We start from the raw sequence: 18,315 nt of genomic DNA, 5'->3' as shown, positions 1-18,315 counted from the left end.
GGGTTTAACGTTGGCTTCTGGCTAAGCCTATATCGCGATTTATTTCTGCAACGTGAGAACTTTATATAAGTGGCGATTTTATTTCAAATGTATTTAATTATAAAAAACATTAGAATAATAGTCACTAGGCATAATCCATGAGTAGATAGATTTCTTTTCAAATCATTGTTATAACCTTCGCTTGTTTACGGTTCGGGTTTCGAAAGGGGTACTCTACTTTAGATAATATTTTTGTTTTTAATGGATTAATTGATATACTTAAATCTAAGAAGAAAAAGTTATATAGTGTTTTTGTAGACTTTCAAAAAGCCTTTGATAATGTCTGGCGTGTGAGACTTTGGCAAATAATTGTTAAACACGGAATTACTGGGTAAGTTTAAAAGCTTATTTATAATATGTATGATAATACCAAGTGTTTCAACAGGTGGAAATGACTCTACCTATTTTGACTGTTGTAAAGGCATACGCCAGGGAAAAAATTTATCACCTCTCCTTTTTTCACTGTTTATTAATGACGTTGAATCATATCTAGCGACTAATGCCTGTGATGATGTAGAAATTGAGGATATATTTGGATTTGTTAAGATTTTTGTACTGATGTATGCTGATGACATGGTCTCATTTGAGTCCGGATGAGTTACAGCATACTATTAATATTGTGTGAAGTGGAAGTTAAAATTATATATCGAAAAGACTAAAGTAGTCGTATTTGGCTCTGGAACTGCAAAAGTTAATTTTCAAAAAAATTATCTTAGGTGATGTACCTTTGAGCATGTCTGATACTTATACTTACCTTGGAATACATTTTCATAAGAATTTCTTTTCAAAACATTGCTATAATGGTATATTTAGGTTGCAGTTAAGTAGATTGACAGAAATGTGTTTTTCCATGGAAAATGATAATTTAATGTCGAATTAAAGACAATGCATAATGAAGAATAGACATGAAAATGGGTAAATAGCTGTATTTATATTTGTATGTGTGCCCACATGAAAGAGCATCCACGTTAATCCTGTTTTCTTTGTAATTTGTCAGAGCCTCCGAGTGAGGAGCACCGTGTTCATTCAGCCATAACATTGCATTGCAAGTACCGTGAAGGCTACGCTCATTGAACCGAGAAGCGTCGCGATTTTAGCCTTCCCGGACATGAACCTATTTAACAGATTGGAGTCAGTGATTTGTATTTAATGCTGCTTAAAGTGTATTCCAGTTTTCACGGATTGTCAGATTAATATGGGAAGAAAACCTGAAGTGACACCGGCTCCGATTTTTACCACATAAACCGTAAACCCACAAGCACAGGTATGGTGCTGACAAATATAATCAGCGGGAATCAGTATTCATTGTATTCTGGCATGCCAAAGGGAGGCAACTCTGCATGTTTAACTTAAGCACCATAGCCAACATGGCCTCTTGAGATCCAGTTGTTTTTGCAAATGCAATTTCCTCTATTTCATACATAAACTCAAATTGTAATGGTTACCTGGTTATTTGCATTCAACAATATTTGATTCTAATGTGAAGATATCAATCATATAATCCCATACCCACACTGAGCTCAAGCTCTACATTCAACCCGTTAGTCAATAATAGCAGCAAGTAGACATGAGTGAGTGAGTATGGTTTTACGCCACTTTTAGCAATATTCTAGAAATATCACAGTGGAGTACATCAGAAATGAGCTTCACATATTGTACCCATGTGGGGAATCAAACCGGGTCTTCAGCGTGACGAGCAAAAGCGAACGCTTTCACCACAAGGCTACCCCCATCGCCCCAAAGTAGACACTAAGATCTGTACACAAATGTTCAGTACGTCATCTGCGAGAGGAAATCTGCCAGACTGTTTTTCTGCTGATTCGGGGGTTTAACCGCCTTCTGTTCCTGCAGCATCTTCTCCAGCTGCTGATGCCTGTCCCTCCCCTTCTTCTTCTTCTTCTTGGTCACACCCCCTGACTTGACCCCCATGGATGCAAGCAAGGCTAACACAGATGAAGATTTGTCTGCACTGGGAGCCTGTCGGCAGTCTTTTTTCTTTAAATTGGAGGACTTTGAAACCTGAGATGAGGATCCGTCTTCTGTTCCACTGTCTGGAGCTGCTATCGTGGTGCTGCAAAATAATGATAGTAATACGTACTAAGCATCTTTTGACAGGGGTTTTCGTTTAAACTATAGTCCGTTTGGCTCAAAAGCAGACCGATGAATTGCAATCTAACTCGAAAACTTATAAACATAAAATACTCAATGAAACACTGATCATAATGAAAACGTCAGACCAACTCTGAGAGGTGTTTGCAGAATATCGACACAGTTCGACACAGTTCACTATTTGTTACGAGGGAGGAGTGCAGAGAAAGGGACAGCCGGGTGTGCGAGAAAGGATGGAGACGGCACAGCACAGGTTAATGAATCAATAACTTTGTCGGCACTTGTGCACGTGCTTCTCTAACACCTGGCTGTCCCTTTCTCTGCACTCCTCCCTCGTAACAAATAGTGAATTGTGTCAATATTTTAATGATAGTTTGTTAAACAACTTTTAAATTTTAGGACATAAATTCTGCAAACAAATCACAGAGTTGGTCTGATATTTTGATTATGATCAGCGTTTTATTGAGTATTATATGTTTATTAGTTTTTGAGTTAGATTGCAATTCATGGGTCCGCTTTTGAGCCAAACGCACTATAGATCTTATAAACTTAACAATGTTGACAAAGCAGTTGTGTTTTGTTTACTATATTCACATTTTTGTCTTCAAACAAGTAAAATAATGGTGAATGTAAGAGTTGAAGTAAATCAAATTATTGGACTGTGCACAAGAATTTTTCCTCTGTGATGAATATGTCTGTGTGTGAAGATCTTCTTCAGTGTGGTGTGAGAAGCGCTCACTTTAACCACTAGGCTACCCCAGCAGCATATACAAACAAAGCTGTCTTAGTGCTAAGATTAGCGTAAAAGGCCTCGTAGCTCATAAATCTTAGCTAAGACTATTCTTAAAGCTGTCTCAGAGGTAAAATTGACAGAAACTAGTCATAGCAAACTTTATCTTACCTATGTCTATTTGCAAAGCTGTCTGAATGAAAAGATTGACATAATGGTGTCACAGTGAAATATGTCTTGGTTAAATCTATTCTTAGGCAATCTTAGCACTAAGTTATCATAATTTATGGCTAGGGTGGTGATGATGATTTTAAGGGGGGGGGTCACCCATTTTGTTCTGGGGAGGGTAGAGGGTCATCACATGAATTTGGTACACATGAACTAGGGGGTCAGAAATTTTGTGCATAATGCTTGTTTTAAAATCATGCTAAAAAAAATTAGGGGTCATTGATTTTGCACATGACATGGGGTGGTGGTGGTGTTTCATTCACATTGTACATGCTACCCCATAAAAATCAGCAACAGCAGCAGCAGCAGCAACCCCAACCCCCACCCCACCCCCATCCTATATATTATGTTCGGTCCAATACCACAGGCAGGCTAAAGATATACTGACCAAAAAAATGATTCCATAGTATGGTTTTTCTGTATCAGACCACAAAACTAAGACGTTTCCAACTGCACTTTGAAAACAATAACAATAGATTTTAACCATCACTGGAAAACCCTGCATTTCCTGAAAAACGCTTAACACCAAAGTCATGACTAATGATTGTTTATCAATAAAGGATTTCCTTCGCACATCTGCAGAAGGATGTTTGTTCATTGTGTTTGATGATATCTATTTGTCTTTGTTGCCATATCAATATGATGCATCCATATCCTTTTGCTAGGTTTGATATAAAAAGGAAATCCTGAACACATAACCATTAAACATACATGCATCCAGAATATTTGTGTGTTCTTTCTTTATTTCCTTTGTGAGGAGACATGGAAAAAGGTGTATCGGAATATATATTCATCTATACTCTATATATTCTATCAATATCTATGATAAATGACCAATTGCTCTGTTGGTAGTGAGTGAGTGGGCTTCACACCTTGTACCCATGTGCGGAATCGAACCCAGGTTTTCAGCATGACGAGCGAACGTTTTAACTACTGAACTACCCCAACGCCCCTCTCTGTTGGTAAGATTTGTCTAAGGTTTTATTTATTATTATTATAGGATATTTATATAGCGCACATATCCAGGCAACTAGTGCCTGTTCAAGGCGCTGGTATTTTTGACAGTTTGAAGAACAGGCCATGTCAAGAACAAGTGTGTTGCAGTTGCTACAGAAACTCACATCCAGAGAAACAAATAATCATAATAATAATCCTAATAATAACAAGAAGACAAAGTCATCAATATCCCCCGCAATGGCAAAATACTCTTCATGATTATGTCTACGAGTTATGATTATGTCAAATGGTGACATATATAGAAAGGTGTGTATATAGAAAAGTGGAAGGAGAGTATTGAAAGGTTTTGAAAGTTCTGCTCCAGAAAGAAGCACTATCACCAATTTCAGTGTAAGTCAAACTTGTTGCCATGGAAATGCCAAAAATATTTTATTCAGAATTCCAAAACAACCAAAAGGCACAAGTACACCACCAGATCTATCTATGTGCCAAGTTTGGTGAAGAAATATTGAATGGTTTTAGAGTTCTGTCTCGAAAAGAGCACAACCACCAATTTCAGTCTAAGTCAAACTTGTTGCCATGGAAACATAAAAACATTTTTATTCAGAATTCCAAAACTACCAAAAGGCACAAGTACACCACCAGATCTATCTATGTGCCAAGTTTGGTGAAGAAATAGTTAACAGTTTTAGAGTTCAGCTCCGGACAAAAAGCACTACCACAATTTCAGGCTAAGTGAAACTTGTTGCCATGGAAACGCCAAAAATATATTTTATTCAGAATTCCAAAACAACCAAAAAGGCACCAGTACACCACCAGATCTATCTATGTGCCAAGTTTGGTGAAGAAATATTAAACGGTTTTAGAGTTCTTCTCCTCGAAAAGAACACAACCACCAATTTCAGTCAAAGTCGAACTCGTTGCCATGGAAACGCCTAAAAAATATTTTATTCAGAATTCCAAAACTACCAAAAGGCACCAGTACACCACCAGATCTATCTATGTGCCAAGTTTGGTGGATGAAATAGTGAATGGTTTTAGAGTTCTGTCTCGGAAAGAGCACTACCACCAATTTCAGTCAAAGTCGACCTTTTGCCATGGAAATGCCAAAAATATTTAATTCAGAATTCCAAAACTACCAAAAGGCACCAGTACACCACCAGATCCATGTATGTGCCAAGTTTGGGAAGAAATATTGAACAGTTTTAGAGTTCTGTCCGAAAAGACAAATGTGCACGGACGGATCGGATCGGACGACGACGACGACGACGCATCGCGCACGCGACGACGGTTGGAGTCCATTTTAATACCCCATAAAAGCGCTAAGGGGATAAAAACATAACTGATATTCTAAAAACCTGCGGTTAAGTAACTATGGTAACAGCATGAAGGGTATTAGTACTATTACTTCTGAGCCTAGACATTTTTTTAAACTTGTTAAACAAATCTGCCATCTCCAAACACTATTGATGCGAAGATAGTAACAATAACATACAAAGCAGTTTGGTTTTCTGTCACTGGACAGAGGTGAGGTGAGGTGAAATTGGGTTTTACGTCATGCTTGAGAATATTTTGCTCATATGACGACGTCTGTCACTGGACAGAAATAAGGAAAATGTAGGAAACATATTGTTGCTAAAACTACAAATACAAAATCACAAATGTATATCTATAGTTACAACCAGTCACAGTATAACTTGCTAATTTTAAAACACCACAAATTACAGTGAATTGTGAGCAGAAACATAAATAAAACTCCTTGAAATTCAAATTTTGAAAATATTTTACAGCAACCAACTGGGATGAACTTTCAAGCCAAAACATCAAACAATAAAAAGTAGCCATAAAAATATTAAAAAGTACCTTGTGCTAAGAGGTGTACCAACAGCTTTCTTCTTTGAATTAGTTTTGGCAGCACCAATGTTCACTGGCCGACTGGATCTGTTTGTAGTGCCACCTAGTGGCTCATCAGGGGAGGTCACTGAGAGATCTGACATTGAGGCTTCTCTTGGATTTCTTTTTCTTCATAAATGACACTTCTTTCTCTTCAATTTCTGCAAAATCACATGTTTGGTGCAGATAATTCACACAAAATATTAGATTCTGGTTGGTCATCACCATGAAAACTTCCAGCATTTACATGATTTTAAAAATATTCAAATATTCAAACTCAAAGCGTATCCTGTCCATTGATCCTGCCAATTACAAAAGGGAATTTTTCACACATTTTTATAGTATTTGTTCATATCCTAGCCTGTCAAATGTTTGTTTGTTTATTGCTTATATAGGCACAATGTCACGCTTTTACGACAATATTTTGGCTTATATTATACATATTGGGGCATATGCACTCACTTTAGCTTCCTATTGATGCAATAAAAGACTTATTATCCCTTACGATTTGCCTGAAATTGATATTTGAAACTTCGAGGCGAACAGCTTCCAAACAGAGAACACTTGCCATATATGGAATGTAAACAATTGCTCCGTACATCGAAAACTGTCCCACGCAGTGTTGTCGGTGTTTGCCAAACTGGTTTCAATCACAAGTTGTGCATAGGATATTTGTAAAGAGAGCTCTAAGGGACATAACTCTATGGGGTTTGCTTGAAATAATGTTCGGCTGGTAGAAGGTGCGAGAGTCAATTTAATGCAACATTGCATTAATTCGTTCGAACTTTTTAATTTAATATTGTAATCTAAATATGTAAATAGTTTTTGAATAAATTATATGGTAGCTTCCCTCAAGGCTGATAGTAAGTATTATTGAGAGAAATGCATTATGTGTTTTCAGAGAAATGTGGTGTGACATTGTGCCTTTAACTTCGCACTCAGTGATATTCTGGTGGAGAGCTTAAGTGAATGAAATCGTAGTAGTTTGCAATATTGGCGATACCTGTCGCTGACAAGTCAGGAACATTATCAATCAATATGGAATTGAAACTAACAATCTCAGGTTTCTTTTTCATTTGTGTGTTGTAAAATGCCACTTAGCAACATATTCCTGCAGCAAGAAGGTGGTCTGTAAATACTCAAATCTGAACCAGACAATCCAGTGACTGAGTCCCATGGTGCCTCTTACAACAAGCATGGGTTGCTGAAGACCAATTTTAACCCAGATCTCCACTGAGCATCCTTCAATGGCAAAGGGACACAACTCTGCCATGTAAATTGCAGCACCTTAGACGACTCAGTTCCACTCACCTACTGGCTCTCTCCACGACATCAACTGTTTGACACGGTCAGAGCGACCTTGACACTTGGTCTTTGTAGTTTTACCACACGTGTTACACGACACTGCCTGCAATAGTTGAACAGGTACAGAAACTAACATCACAGGTGAACAAGCATTAGTTTTAGAATTGGAGAGACTAATTGTACCCATGTGGGGAAGCCACACATGCTGGCCTCATGGGCTTAACACCTGGCAGTATCATCATACTAATGCACCCAGATCCATCACAGAATGCACTTTAACATATTTCCGTCTACAAAATCTGGAATACATGTATGGTTTACATGCAAGACATAAAAACAGTTTACATTACTTGAATTGACTTTTTTTCATAATATTCAGGGGGCATTTTCTGATTATTTATAGATCCCCAAACCCTATGAATAGTGAGTGAGTGAGTAAGTCAGTGAGTCAGTGAGTATTGTTTTACGCCGCTTTTAGCAATATTCCAGCAACATCATGGCAGGGGACACCAGAAATGGGCTTCACACATTGTACCCATGTGGGGATTCGAACCCGGGTCTTCGGCATGACAGGCGAACGCTTTAACCACCAGGCTACCCCACCGCCCCCGAGTAAGTGAGTGAGTGAGTGAGTGAGACTTTACATCACAGTTTAGCAATGGCTAGTGTTCCAAACATGATTTTTAGGACTGAGCTGACATAATGTAAAAGTATTAACAATTATCATACAAGTAACTTAATTTCTGTAATATTTCTCAATAGAAAAGAATTGACATAAACTTATGTATCTACATTCAGTCAGTGAACATGACATTGCTGATTTTTAGATGCATGTGTGAATCAAAACTCAGAGTCTGCTTGAAAACAAAGTTCGCTGGTGCATGTGTTCTAACAGCTATTACATGAAAACAAACCCTTCCTGTGATACAGCAGAATAAAAATCAATTTTAAGTGAAAAAAAATCTTTCTAGTCTGTCTCGCAGTCTTGGTGTTACATTATTTTATTTTCCAGCCAGCCCTTACTACAACCCAAAAGCCTAAATAAAGCAAGTCTAGATTTTCCTCAGGTTGTGAATCTGCTACCCAGATAGCAAAGGTGTGTTGGGCCAATGTTGGTATATGGTTGGTTGGTTGGCCAACAGTTTGACAACATTGGCCCAACGTTATCTTAATGACTTAAAAGTAACGGTGGCTTTTGACACATTGGTCCAACAGTGGGCCAACATTTGAAAAACTCTGCCTATGTTCCCTGATCTTTCATCTATTTCACAAAGTTGGGCCACCGCTAGCCTAGCTAACATTGTGAATAAAGAGTGAGCACACGGCCATTTTAGCCATGTTTTCTTATAAAGATTTTGATGAAAGTTGAAATAATTACACAGACAAAAAAGAAAGAATCCATTTCCCTGTTTTTAACTATGATAAAGTGAATATTACAGCATTGTTTTCTCCAAATTGAATACCAAACTTGTCATCATTGATAGCTTTACCTGATATTCAAAGAGCAGTGACACTACATTTCTGGAGGCCTTCAACTGGTAAATATGCATTGTTATTTCTGTGATACTGAATTGCAAATATATTGTGAAATAATTAATTAAAATCATCATTTAGGCTAAAGAAAGTGACACATACCGTACTGAAAGGCAATTGATTGAGTAGATAAAAGATTTAATTGACTCTTTTCTGTAGGTAGCCTGTTTTAACCACTTTGATAATCTCATTTCATTTTAAATTATTTAAATTTATTGTGTTTACTTTATTAACATTATGTGTTTGTCAGTTACACCCTGTTTCCTTTTATACAACTCTCTCTATTATTCATCTTTACAACCAATAATTGCTAAACATCATCATATCAGATATATGTGTCACAGTTATAGTAGTTACACGTCATATCCAAATAAAACATTGTTTGAACAGCATTCTAGAAGTTGGTCAAAAATGAAACATACATCTCTATGGATAACAACTTCTTGTTTATAGTATAGAGCTTAACGCTTCGATGTAGATTCTTACAACCGCTATCAAGCTTAAAAGTGACTACAACCAAATGATGAGAAGTATATATACATGTACATAGTATGTTTTGTCAAATAAACATAATTGAGGCTGACCAGCTTGGGACTAAGAACAACAAATGGATCTAGTGATGAAACCAATTAACAAAGGCAGGGTGGGGTGTTAGGTTGTAACAACCTGATAGGGTGTTTGATAGAGTCTATAGTTTGATTAGTTCTTCATATCCCAATGGTATGTAGTATCCTTGGTCTCTATTGATCAAAGGTTTGTGGCTGGCTGATTTTGATGGCTTCCAAAAGTTTTCTTTTGTGCAGTCCTGATTCTTGGTGGATAAGAGATTTGAATTTGTCAAACCAGCCCCTAAAACTAAGTTAGGGCCATCTCAACCCTGATCAAACACGCTTTAAGAACATTGCTCCAGCAGCCATGACCTAGAACATGAGCGGAACCACCTACAACATGTCTTCACGAGCCTCAACCAGCAACTCACCAACTCATAGTCTGTTTGATTTCACTTGAGACCCATGAATTGCCTACTAACACAAAATCAAATAATTGCAACAAAACCAAATTTTGCAGTCACATGAAAACGACAGACCAATGAAGAACTAATCAAACTATAGACTCTATCAAAGCACCCTATCAGCTTGTTGTTACAACTGAATCCCCTCCCCTGTTTATTGGCTTCATCACCATTCCATTTGTTGTTCTTAGTCCCATCTGGCCTCTCCCAATAATGTACCAGTTGTTATTCAATTACATGTTGTTGTTAATGTCAATCTGTTGATTGTCAAAACATACCACGATATATCCTTCTCATCATTTGGTTTTAGCTTGGTAACAGAGTAAGAATCTACATCCGGACGCTTTCAATCATTAAGTTGTACATGGTATGTTTCAAATAAAACATAAGGCCAAATACTATGTCCTTTTACGACAGATATCCGACAGTATCATGAAATTTTGGGTTGTTTTTTTCAGGAGCAGTTCGAAAAACTGTCAGCGCGCACATCCAAAAGACCTAAAACAAGAATATTTTCAAGAAATACAATAATGTTCAAATAACAATGAAAAAAAAAAGAATTAAATAGTTCACTTGATTAACTTGTTGTGTTGTTTATATATGTTTCTGATTGCAGAGGTCAGGAAAGAGCTAAATGTTGAAATACAGTTTGTGCCAACATAAGGCCAACTAAATCACATCCTTTGGGCCAAGTATGGGCCATGGTTTAGTACAAAGGTCAAGAAAGAGCTAAATGTTGAAACACGGTGGTGCCAACATAAGGCCAACCAAATCACTACGTTGGGCCAACTATGGGCAATAGTTTTGTGTGAATTTTCATCTCGCTGGCCCAACAATTAGCCAACATGATGGGCCACTGTGGAGCCGATGAGCATATCCAAGTGGGCCCATCGTCAGTTTGACAACAATGGGCCAACCAAACCGTTGATTATGGGCCAACTATGGGCCAACATATCAATGCTATCTGGGTAGTGCTACCTCACTAGGGCTCTAGTTATTAGTGGGCGTGGGGTAGCCTCTAGCCACAAAAGCTGCTATTCTGCGTCGCGAAGACCGGTTCGAATCCCCACATGGGTACATTGTGTGAAGCCTATTTCTGGTGTCCCCCGCCGTGACGTTGCTGGAATATTGCTAAAAGCGGCGTAAAACCAAACTCAGTCAGTCAGTCAGTCTAGTTATTAGTGTTGGGAAACTAGTTATTAGTGTTGGGAAACAGAAACCAAATCGACTATCGATTATCGGAGGATTGTGGTGAACGATTATCGATTATAATCGAAATATATACATTTTTAATGTAATCACCACTTTTAAGGGGTTTTCCCCTGATTTTTTTCTTATTAATGTTTTTTTTTATATAACTAATACTGTCATGCAATGAAATGCATGCATGCAAGAAAGACACTGGAAATGTAATTAAACAATAAAAGTGGTTAAAATATTACAATGTGCATAGCTTTACGCAGTTGAGCGCATGTTTGTTTGTGAATATTCGTCAAAATTGAAGGTTAGTTTACTTCATTCAAGGGTGTAATACAAAAAACACAAAATTCCGATTAATCGAAAATATGTTTATACAATTGATAATCATTTTTAATCCTTCTTTCGATCTATTTTCGATTATTTTTGATCATCGGAACATCACTACCTGATATATTTATAGGGTGTTCTTTGTTCCTAATACAATTATATACTAAACGTCAATCTGAACCTTTTCAAACGATACATTACAATCATGACAAAATTTGTAAAGTGTTCTTTTCTTGGGGTTTCCATTTTGCTTAAGACAAACAAAATAATTTCTATGTTGATCACATTTTAAAATCCTGATTAGGATCTGCAGTCAAATATGATATGCAAGGTTCTATTTAGCAGTCCTGGATCTCAAACTAGGTCAGTATGTACATTAACAGTATGAACTGAAAGAAAGAGACGTTCAGGGCCCCGTTCCTCAAAGCGATCGTAACACTACGACAGTCGTAAGTCTATGTTAAAGTATGCGAGTTCGCGATCATCTTAATTCACGATAAGCGCGAGGAACAGGGCCCAGATGTCTTTGACAACAACAAAGTTGGGGAATGAAACCCATGTCTTTGGCATGATGCTTTAACCACCAGGCCACACGCCACTTGCATTGTTTGCTGTACTGTAATTTGTCAGTTGGCCATCAGGGCCTGCTGCCACCTGCAGGCTTTAAAATCAACAGGCCCTGAATGAAATCTGCCAGCCCATTTTGTTAAAGTCAAACCAATAAAAACAAAATAGACTACATAGTACACAGTTTCACAATGTTTCTACAAAATCAGTTAGCAAAGCCAATGTCGCAGAGAGAAGTTTTAACTTGTTAAAGACTGGTGTTGACATTCATATGTGCAAGCCGCTGAAATACCAGGAAGTGAAACTGTAAGTTATCGTAACATGATGGATCATGGATGATTCCCGAACATTAATAAAGAAATAAATTATGGGAAATGTTCCAGTTGAAAAAACCCCAGACAGATAATTTACTAAAGGCCACAAGGGACTGCAAATATGCACAGGACAAATTCAACCCCAGTCCCATGGGGAACTAACTCCCTACATACCAGGACGTTGCTGCTGTTGAGGTATCTCTTCACCATCTTCAGCTGGCACTTGTTGAGGGAAGGAGGTAACGAAGATAAAGAGGCGGAGGTCGACTGTAATGCATATCGATCCAACAATTTCTTCAGCTTCTTCGTCAGCGGCATCCTGGGAGCCAGTCGGACTTTATGGTTGTCAGTTGTGAATATTGTATAGCACAACTGACAGTGAGGGGCAGCAAGGGAGTCTGCAACAGTGAGAAGTTGATCTGTGAAGGCTAACAGGTGAGAGTTTCAAACATGCAAATACAGTTGTCAACACCACAACATGAGGCTTGTTACGCGAAAAACTGGCATCAAAGTATATCAGGTGGTCAGGCTCACTGACTGGGTTAACACATGTCATCGTATCCCAGTTGCGTAGATTGATACTCATGCTGTTGATCACTGGATTGTCTGGTTCAGACTTCGATTATTTACAGATCGCCGCCATATAGCTGGAATATTGCTGTGTGCGGCGTAAAACTAAACTCAATCAATCATGAAGAATTGTACTCTGTGAATATCACTTTTCACCCAGAACCTCAGCCTCGGTTTATTTTGGAAGCTTGACCATAGTGAATATTTTTATCACTGTCTTTTGTTGCTATAGTAACTGTTTCTGTATTATATTGACACATTATTTTGTAGTGCCATTGTTAATCCTTTGCAGTAATTAGCACAGATTTGTAAATGTTGTTTATTATAAAATACAGTTGTTAACAACATGACATTTCATTGTTGTGTGTTTTAAACCTGATTCTTTTGGGCCAAACAATCCAGTGAGTGACAGTATAAGCATCAATTCAAACAATCAGGATATAATGACATGCATTCTAGTGTTGGCAATTGGTTGAAATCTCACAAATGATGATTGCTTCATCCCCAACGAGCAATCATCGAAAATATTTGGTTAACGTCATTTTTCAGATTTTCTTGTTCAGGTTGTTATTGCAGATAAGTATAACATGATGCAACTTGCTACTCTAAAGTACTTCCGTGAATGAAGCGGCCTGTATATATCGGCGCGGGTAGGGGCTTTCCTGTGAGTAAAGCAATACCGCGCCCTGACAGATTAAACCACTCTGGTTGTTTTCGGCATTGCTATTGAGTGGCCTAAGAGACAACTGGCAGTTCCGGCAATTACTGATACGTCGCGAATAATTGATGTAGTGTAAACTGTCAATTCTGCGAAATTACCAGCGAAAAAGTATGTGTTTACAGTACTATATTGTTGTGTAAAACTGGCCCGTTATTGAGTGGTTGTCCATTCAGGCATTATACCTACAAATTATGGGATGTCAGGGTTGTCGGGAGTTTGTGGTCGAGGAACTTACCAACTAACAGTATATGGCAACCATCTATCTCACCGTTTAGGACACCCTGAGGTGAAGGTGAAGTGGGACAACGTTGTGCTTGAGAATATTTGGCTCATATGATAGCGATGCGTACTTACTGTGATAATGTGTATGTCGACTGTACTAGCCCAGACTTAAGCTGGAACATAGTGCTAGCTCTTTGAGATACCGTAAGCAGTGAAGCATGAATACCCTCAGACACATTTACGCCGAGCGACCAGTCCTTGACTGTACCCATTTGTGCCGGCGTCAGGCAGGGACCAACAAAGTACCATATTTTAACATGTTTTTGGTTTGGCAGCGTCGTTGGGATGGAACCAGCGACCTTCCAGCTCTCGAGTGAGGCGGCTCTAACACTACACCCGCAGGAGTTTTAGGACCTGAAATGAATTATCACTTATTTGCTTAGCCATGTAGGAATCGAACCGCAGGGCTTTGTGGAATTATCACTTTAACCACTAGGCTACATAGCGTCAGTTAGATAACAACAACATAAAAGCGGCGTACAGGGAACTGTACAATATGTTATCATAGAGCATGTGTTATCAAGTACTACGTGCAACGTCCATAGTCACACGACTATCATAGTGTAAAAGTTCAACCCTTTACACTACTTGACTTTTCATGCACAGAATCAGTGCGCCAGCTGACCTATAATGAGGATTACGTCACAAGAGTTGGTAGCATACAAAATTCATGGCCATTTTAACTGACATCCTACGAGAGACCAAAGGGTCGTCAAACATACGTTAATTTGTGTATTAAAGTTGACAGGTTATAATCATCTGCACCGCCATCAAGGTATGTACCGACGAGGTCTTAGCACTATATGAAAGGTCCTTTATATACAGTACATACCTTTGATGGCAGCTTTAAAGCATTACAAGCAGTGCGAAATATTACTGGCCCGCTAGCCCCTGGCTAGTGAAAATCCAGTGGGGCAAGTAAATCTCCACAATCACTGGCCCGACTGGATAGTGAATCTTCTATGCGGGTCATTTTGAAAAATGTATCAGTCTCCGACTTGTTAAGTTATTATTAATCCACTTTAAAACATGCAAGATTATGGTCTTGATAAATAAATGTTCCACCGTATATTAACAGCTTCTATCGATAAACCCGCCGGATGCACCCATTCTCATCTATATTTGCAATCTGCTTAGTTTCTTACATCCAAATTTCGGGCTAGTGAATGATTTGTGGGCTAGTATTATAGGTATAGCTAGCCCGGACTGGCTAGGCAAAATTTGAAACTATTTCGCACACTGGTTACACCAGCCCCTGTGTGTACAGCTACGCATTCCTGTGTCAATGTGAATCGTGATATTGATAAGGCTCCATAGCTATCCCCCGGCCGATCACATAGTGTGGTCCTGACAAGACAAAACAAAGACATACATGCAGTATCTTGAATACTCAGGTTGGGTCTTTAACAGGTTTTCACCCAAAGTATTCAATTTCCTGGCTTGCATCTCCTTGGATTTTAGGTAGCACTTCCATCGTGTTTGTCATTTTTCTCCAAAACGTTTTTAATACGGAAGTTGTTTGCTAAGGTCCAGATCTGTTCGGTTACAGTCGTAAATCATCGGTATCTTCCGCTTCCCCACGCGTGGGTAAATAGTTCAGCGTGTGAAAGAACATTTTGATGAGAAAGGGTAGATTGACATCTAGTCTGAAATGAATATTACAGAAGAAAAAAGGTTCCTAGAGTAGTAATAAAACATGATAAAAATTACCCCATAGACTTTCTTCATTTTCAGAATGTGGTCATCTAGACTTGCCACATATTCTAGACTTGAATGGGCTGTATTGGGTTTATTTGCTTCAGGGTCTGTCTGTATGCCAACTAGGCTAGCTGAAGGGATGGCAGGAGATAACATGATCTTAACTTGATATAATTTATTTTTACCCACGAAACCTGATTACAAACCACTGTACAGTGATTGCATCCGCCATTTAGTGTGTTATATAGCGGATAAGTTGACATTAAGTCTTCTCATGGTCTGAGACTGGGACGACTCCGAAAGTCATAAAGACACGTAACCAGTGAAGCTTTCATGGAACAAGATACACTTCTATTTCATTTTAACATATTAACTGTGGGGTTGTGGTGGGTGATATAATGGAAGAGTGACACAGCATTGTAAAATTGGCTACCAGATGTAAAACGGCAGATTAAACAGATAGGGATTCCATTTTGTTACTCTGACCTTCGGGGAATATCTCTCTCTCTCTATATATATATATATATATATATATATATATATATATATATATATATAATATATATATATATATATATATATATAATATATATATATATATATATATATATATATCTCTCTGTTTTAAATATTCTTGTTTTGAGTTGGGCGGGTATCGTTGGTTAATACGTCAAAATCTCTTGCCGATAATATCCACCCATGGCATGCAGATTATCCGTTGGAATAGGTAACATGCTGAGGTAAATCCCGACAGCAGCATCAGCCAAAGGACTGACAGTACGTTTGAGTTCATGGCCTTGGTGTCGAAAATATCTTATGTATCAGGACGAACTATCTAATGACGAAACTGCAGGATTAAGACGTTCGCATCCAGTGCGGGTGCGCAACTTGCTTAAACAGTAGAACACGTGAGGGGCTTTGAAAGATACAGTTTGTGAGATCGAGACACCAGCCTTATTATATGGCAACCATCTATCTCACCGTTTGGGACACCTGAGGTGAGGAGAGGTGAAATTGGGTTTAACGTCGTACTTGAGAATATTTATTTCGCTCATATGACAACGTGCATGCATGTGTATGTGTATGTGCGGCTGCTTGTACTAGCCCAGACTGAAGCTGGTTTTATAGTGCTAGCCCACTGAGATACCATGCCGCAGTGAAGCATGAATACCCCACTCAGACACATTATACTGACTCCGAGCCAACCAGGCCTTGTTGTACCCATTAATGCCGAGCGCCAGGCAGGGACCAACAAGTACCATATTTTAACGTCTTTTGGTATGACGCGGTCGGGGATCGAACCTGCGACCTTCCGCTCTCCGGGCGGACGCTCTAACCACTACACCACGGAGGCGGTTTGGGACACCTGAAATAGGGTATCACTTGTTGTAGCCATGTAGGGAATCGAACCTGGGGCTTTGTGGAATTATCACTTTAACCACTAGGCTACATAACGTCAGTTGCGATAACAACATAAAAAGCGACGTACGGGGAACTGTACAATATGTTATCATAGAGCATGTGTTATCAAGTACTACGTGCAACGTCCATAGTCACACTATCAAAGTGTAAAAGTTCAACCTTTACACTACAGACTATGCATGCACAGAATCAGTGCGCTAGCTGACCTAGTAATGTGAGGATTACGTCACAAGACTTGGTAGTGATACAAAATTATACATATTTTAACTGACCTCCTACGAGACCAAAGGGTCAAACAAAATATATGTTAATTTGTGTACAGCCACAGGGGCTTGTAACGCTAAAAACTGCCATCAAGGTATGTACTGTCACTGACGAGGTCTTAGCACTATATGAAAGGTCCTTTTATATACAGTACATACCTTGATGGCAGTTTTTAGCATTACAAGCAGTGTGCGAAATAGCCACTGGCCCGCTAGCCCCTGGCTAGTGAAAATCCAGTGGGGCAAGTAAATCTCCACAATCACTGGCCCGACTGGATAGTGAATTTTCATGGGGTCATTTTGTAAATGTATCAGTCTCTCCGACTTGTTAAGTTATAATCCACTTTTAAAACATGCAAGATTATGGTCTGATAACAATATTCATCATATTAACAGCTTAATGATGGAACCCGTGTCATGCCGACAAAATCTTATTCTCATCTATATTTGCAATCTTTTGCTTAGTTTCTACATTCAAATTTCGGGCTAGTGAATGATTTGTGGGCTAGTAACTTTCAGGCATAGCTAGCCCGACTGGCTAGCAAAATTTGGAAACTATTTCGCACACTGGTTACAATTAGCCCCTGTGCGTACAGCTACGTATTCCTGTGTCAATGTGAATCGTGATATTGATAAGGCCCATAGCTATCCCCGGCCGATCACTGACGGGGTCATAGTGTGGTCCTGACAAGAGAAAACAAAGACATACATGCAGTATCTTGAATACTCAGGTTGGGTCTTTAACAGGTTTTCACCCAAAGTATTCAATTCCTGGCTTGCATCTCGCTAGTTTTGGGTAGCGCTTCCATCGTGTTTACTGTCATTTCTCAAAACACGTTTTTAACCCGGAAGTTGTTTGCTAAGGTCGGATCTGTTCGGTTACAGTCGTAAATCATCGGTATCTTCCGCTTCCCCGCGCGTGGGTATGGTGGTTCAGCGTGTGAAAGAACATTTTGACGAGAAAGGGTAGATTGACATCTAGTCTTTGAAATGAACAATTTACATATATTACAGAAGAAAAAAGGTTCCTAAAGTATATTAATAAAATATGATAAAAATAACCCCATATACTTTCTTCATTTTCAGAATGTGGTCATCTAGACTTGCCACATATTGTAGACTTTAATGGGCTGTATTGGGTTTAT

General features: G+C 38.7%; 1 protein-coding gene and 1 long non-coding RNA gene across 2 annotated transcripts; one reads left to right on the top strand and one right to left on the bottom strand.

Annotated features, from left to right (window-relative positions):
• Positions 1-1,063: 1,063 nt before the first annotated feature.
• LOC124287889 (UPF0711 protein C18orf21-like) lies at positions 1,064-13,999 on the bottom strand. The gene is made up of 5 exons (XM_046724369.1): positions 13,996-13,999; positions 12,389-12,642; positions 7,268-7,364; positions 5,927-6,117; positions 1,064-2,110 (listed from the first exon to the last, which is right to left on the bottom strand). The coding sequence occupies exons 1-4, from the start codon at positions 13,997-13,999 to the stop codon at positions 6,032-6,034; spliced, it is 441 nt and encodes a 146-aa protein (XP_046580325.1). The 3' UTR covers positions 1,064-2,110; positions 5,927-6,031.
• A 663-nt stretch (positions 14,000-14,662) lies between these two features.
• Positions 14,663-17,567, top strand: LOC124287909. The gene is made up of 2 exons (XR_006901337.1): positions 14,663-14,696; positions 17,409-17,567. It is a non-coding gene; the product is annotated as an uncharacterized LOC124287909 (long non-coding RNA).
• The last annotated feature ends 748 nt before the right edge of the window (positions 17,568-18,315 follow it).

This window comes from Haliotis rubra, unplaced genomic scaffold, assembly GCF_003918875.1.
Source record: "Haliotis rubra isolate DU_JTF1 unplaced genomic scaffold, ASM391887v1 Scf408, whole genome shotgun sequence".
NCBI lineage: Eukaryota > Metazoa > Mollusca > Gastropoda > Lepetellida > Haliotidae > Haliotis > Haliotis rubra.
The sequence above is the reverse complement of the archived record's forward strand: the minus strand, read 5'-3'. Positions and strand labels throughout refer to the sequence as shown.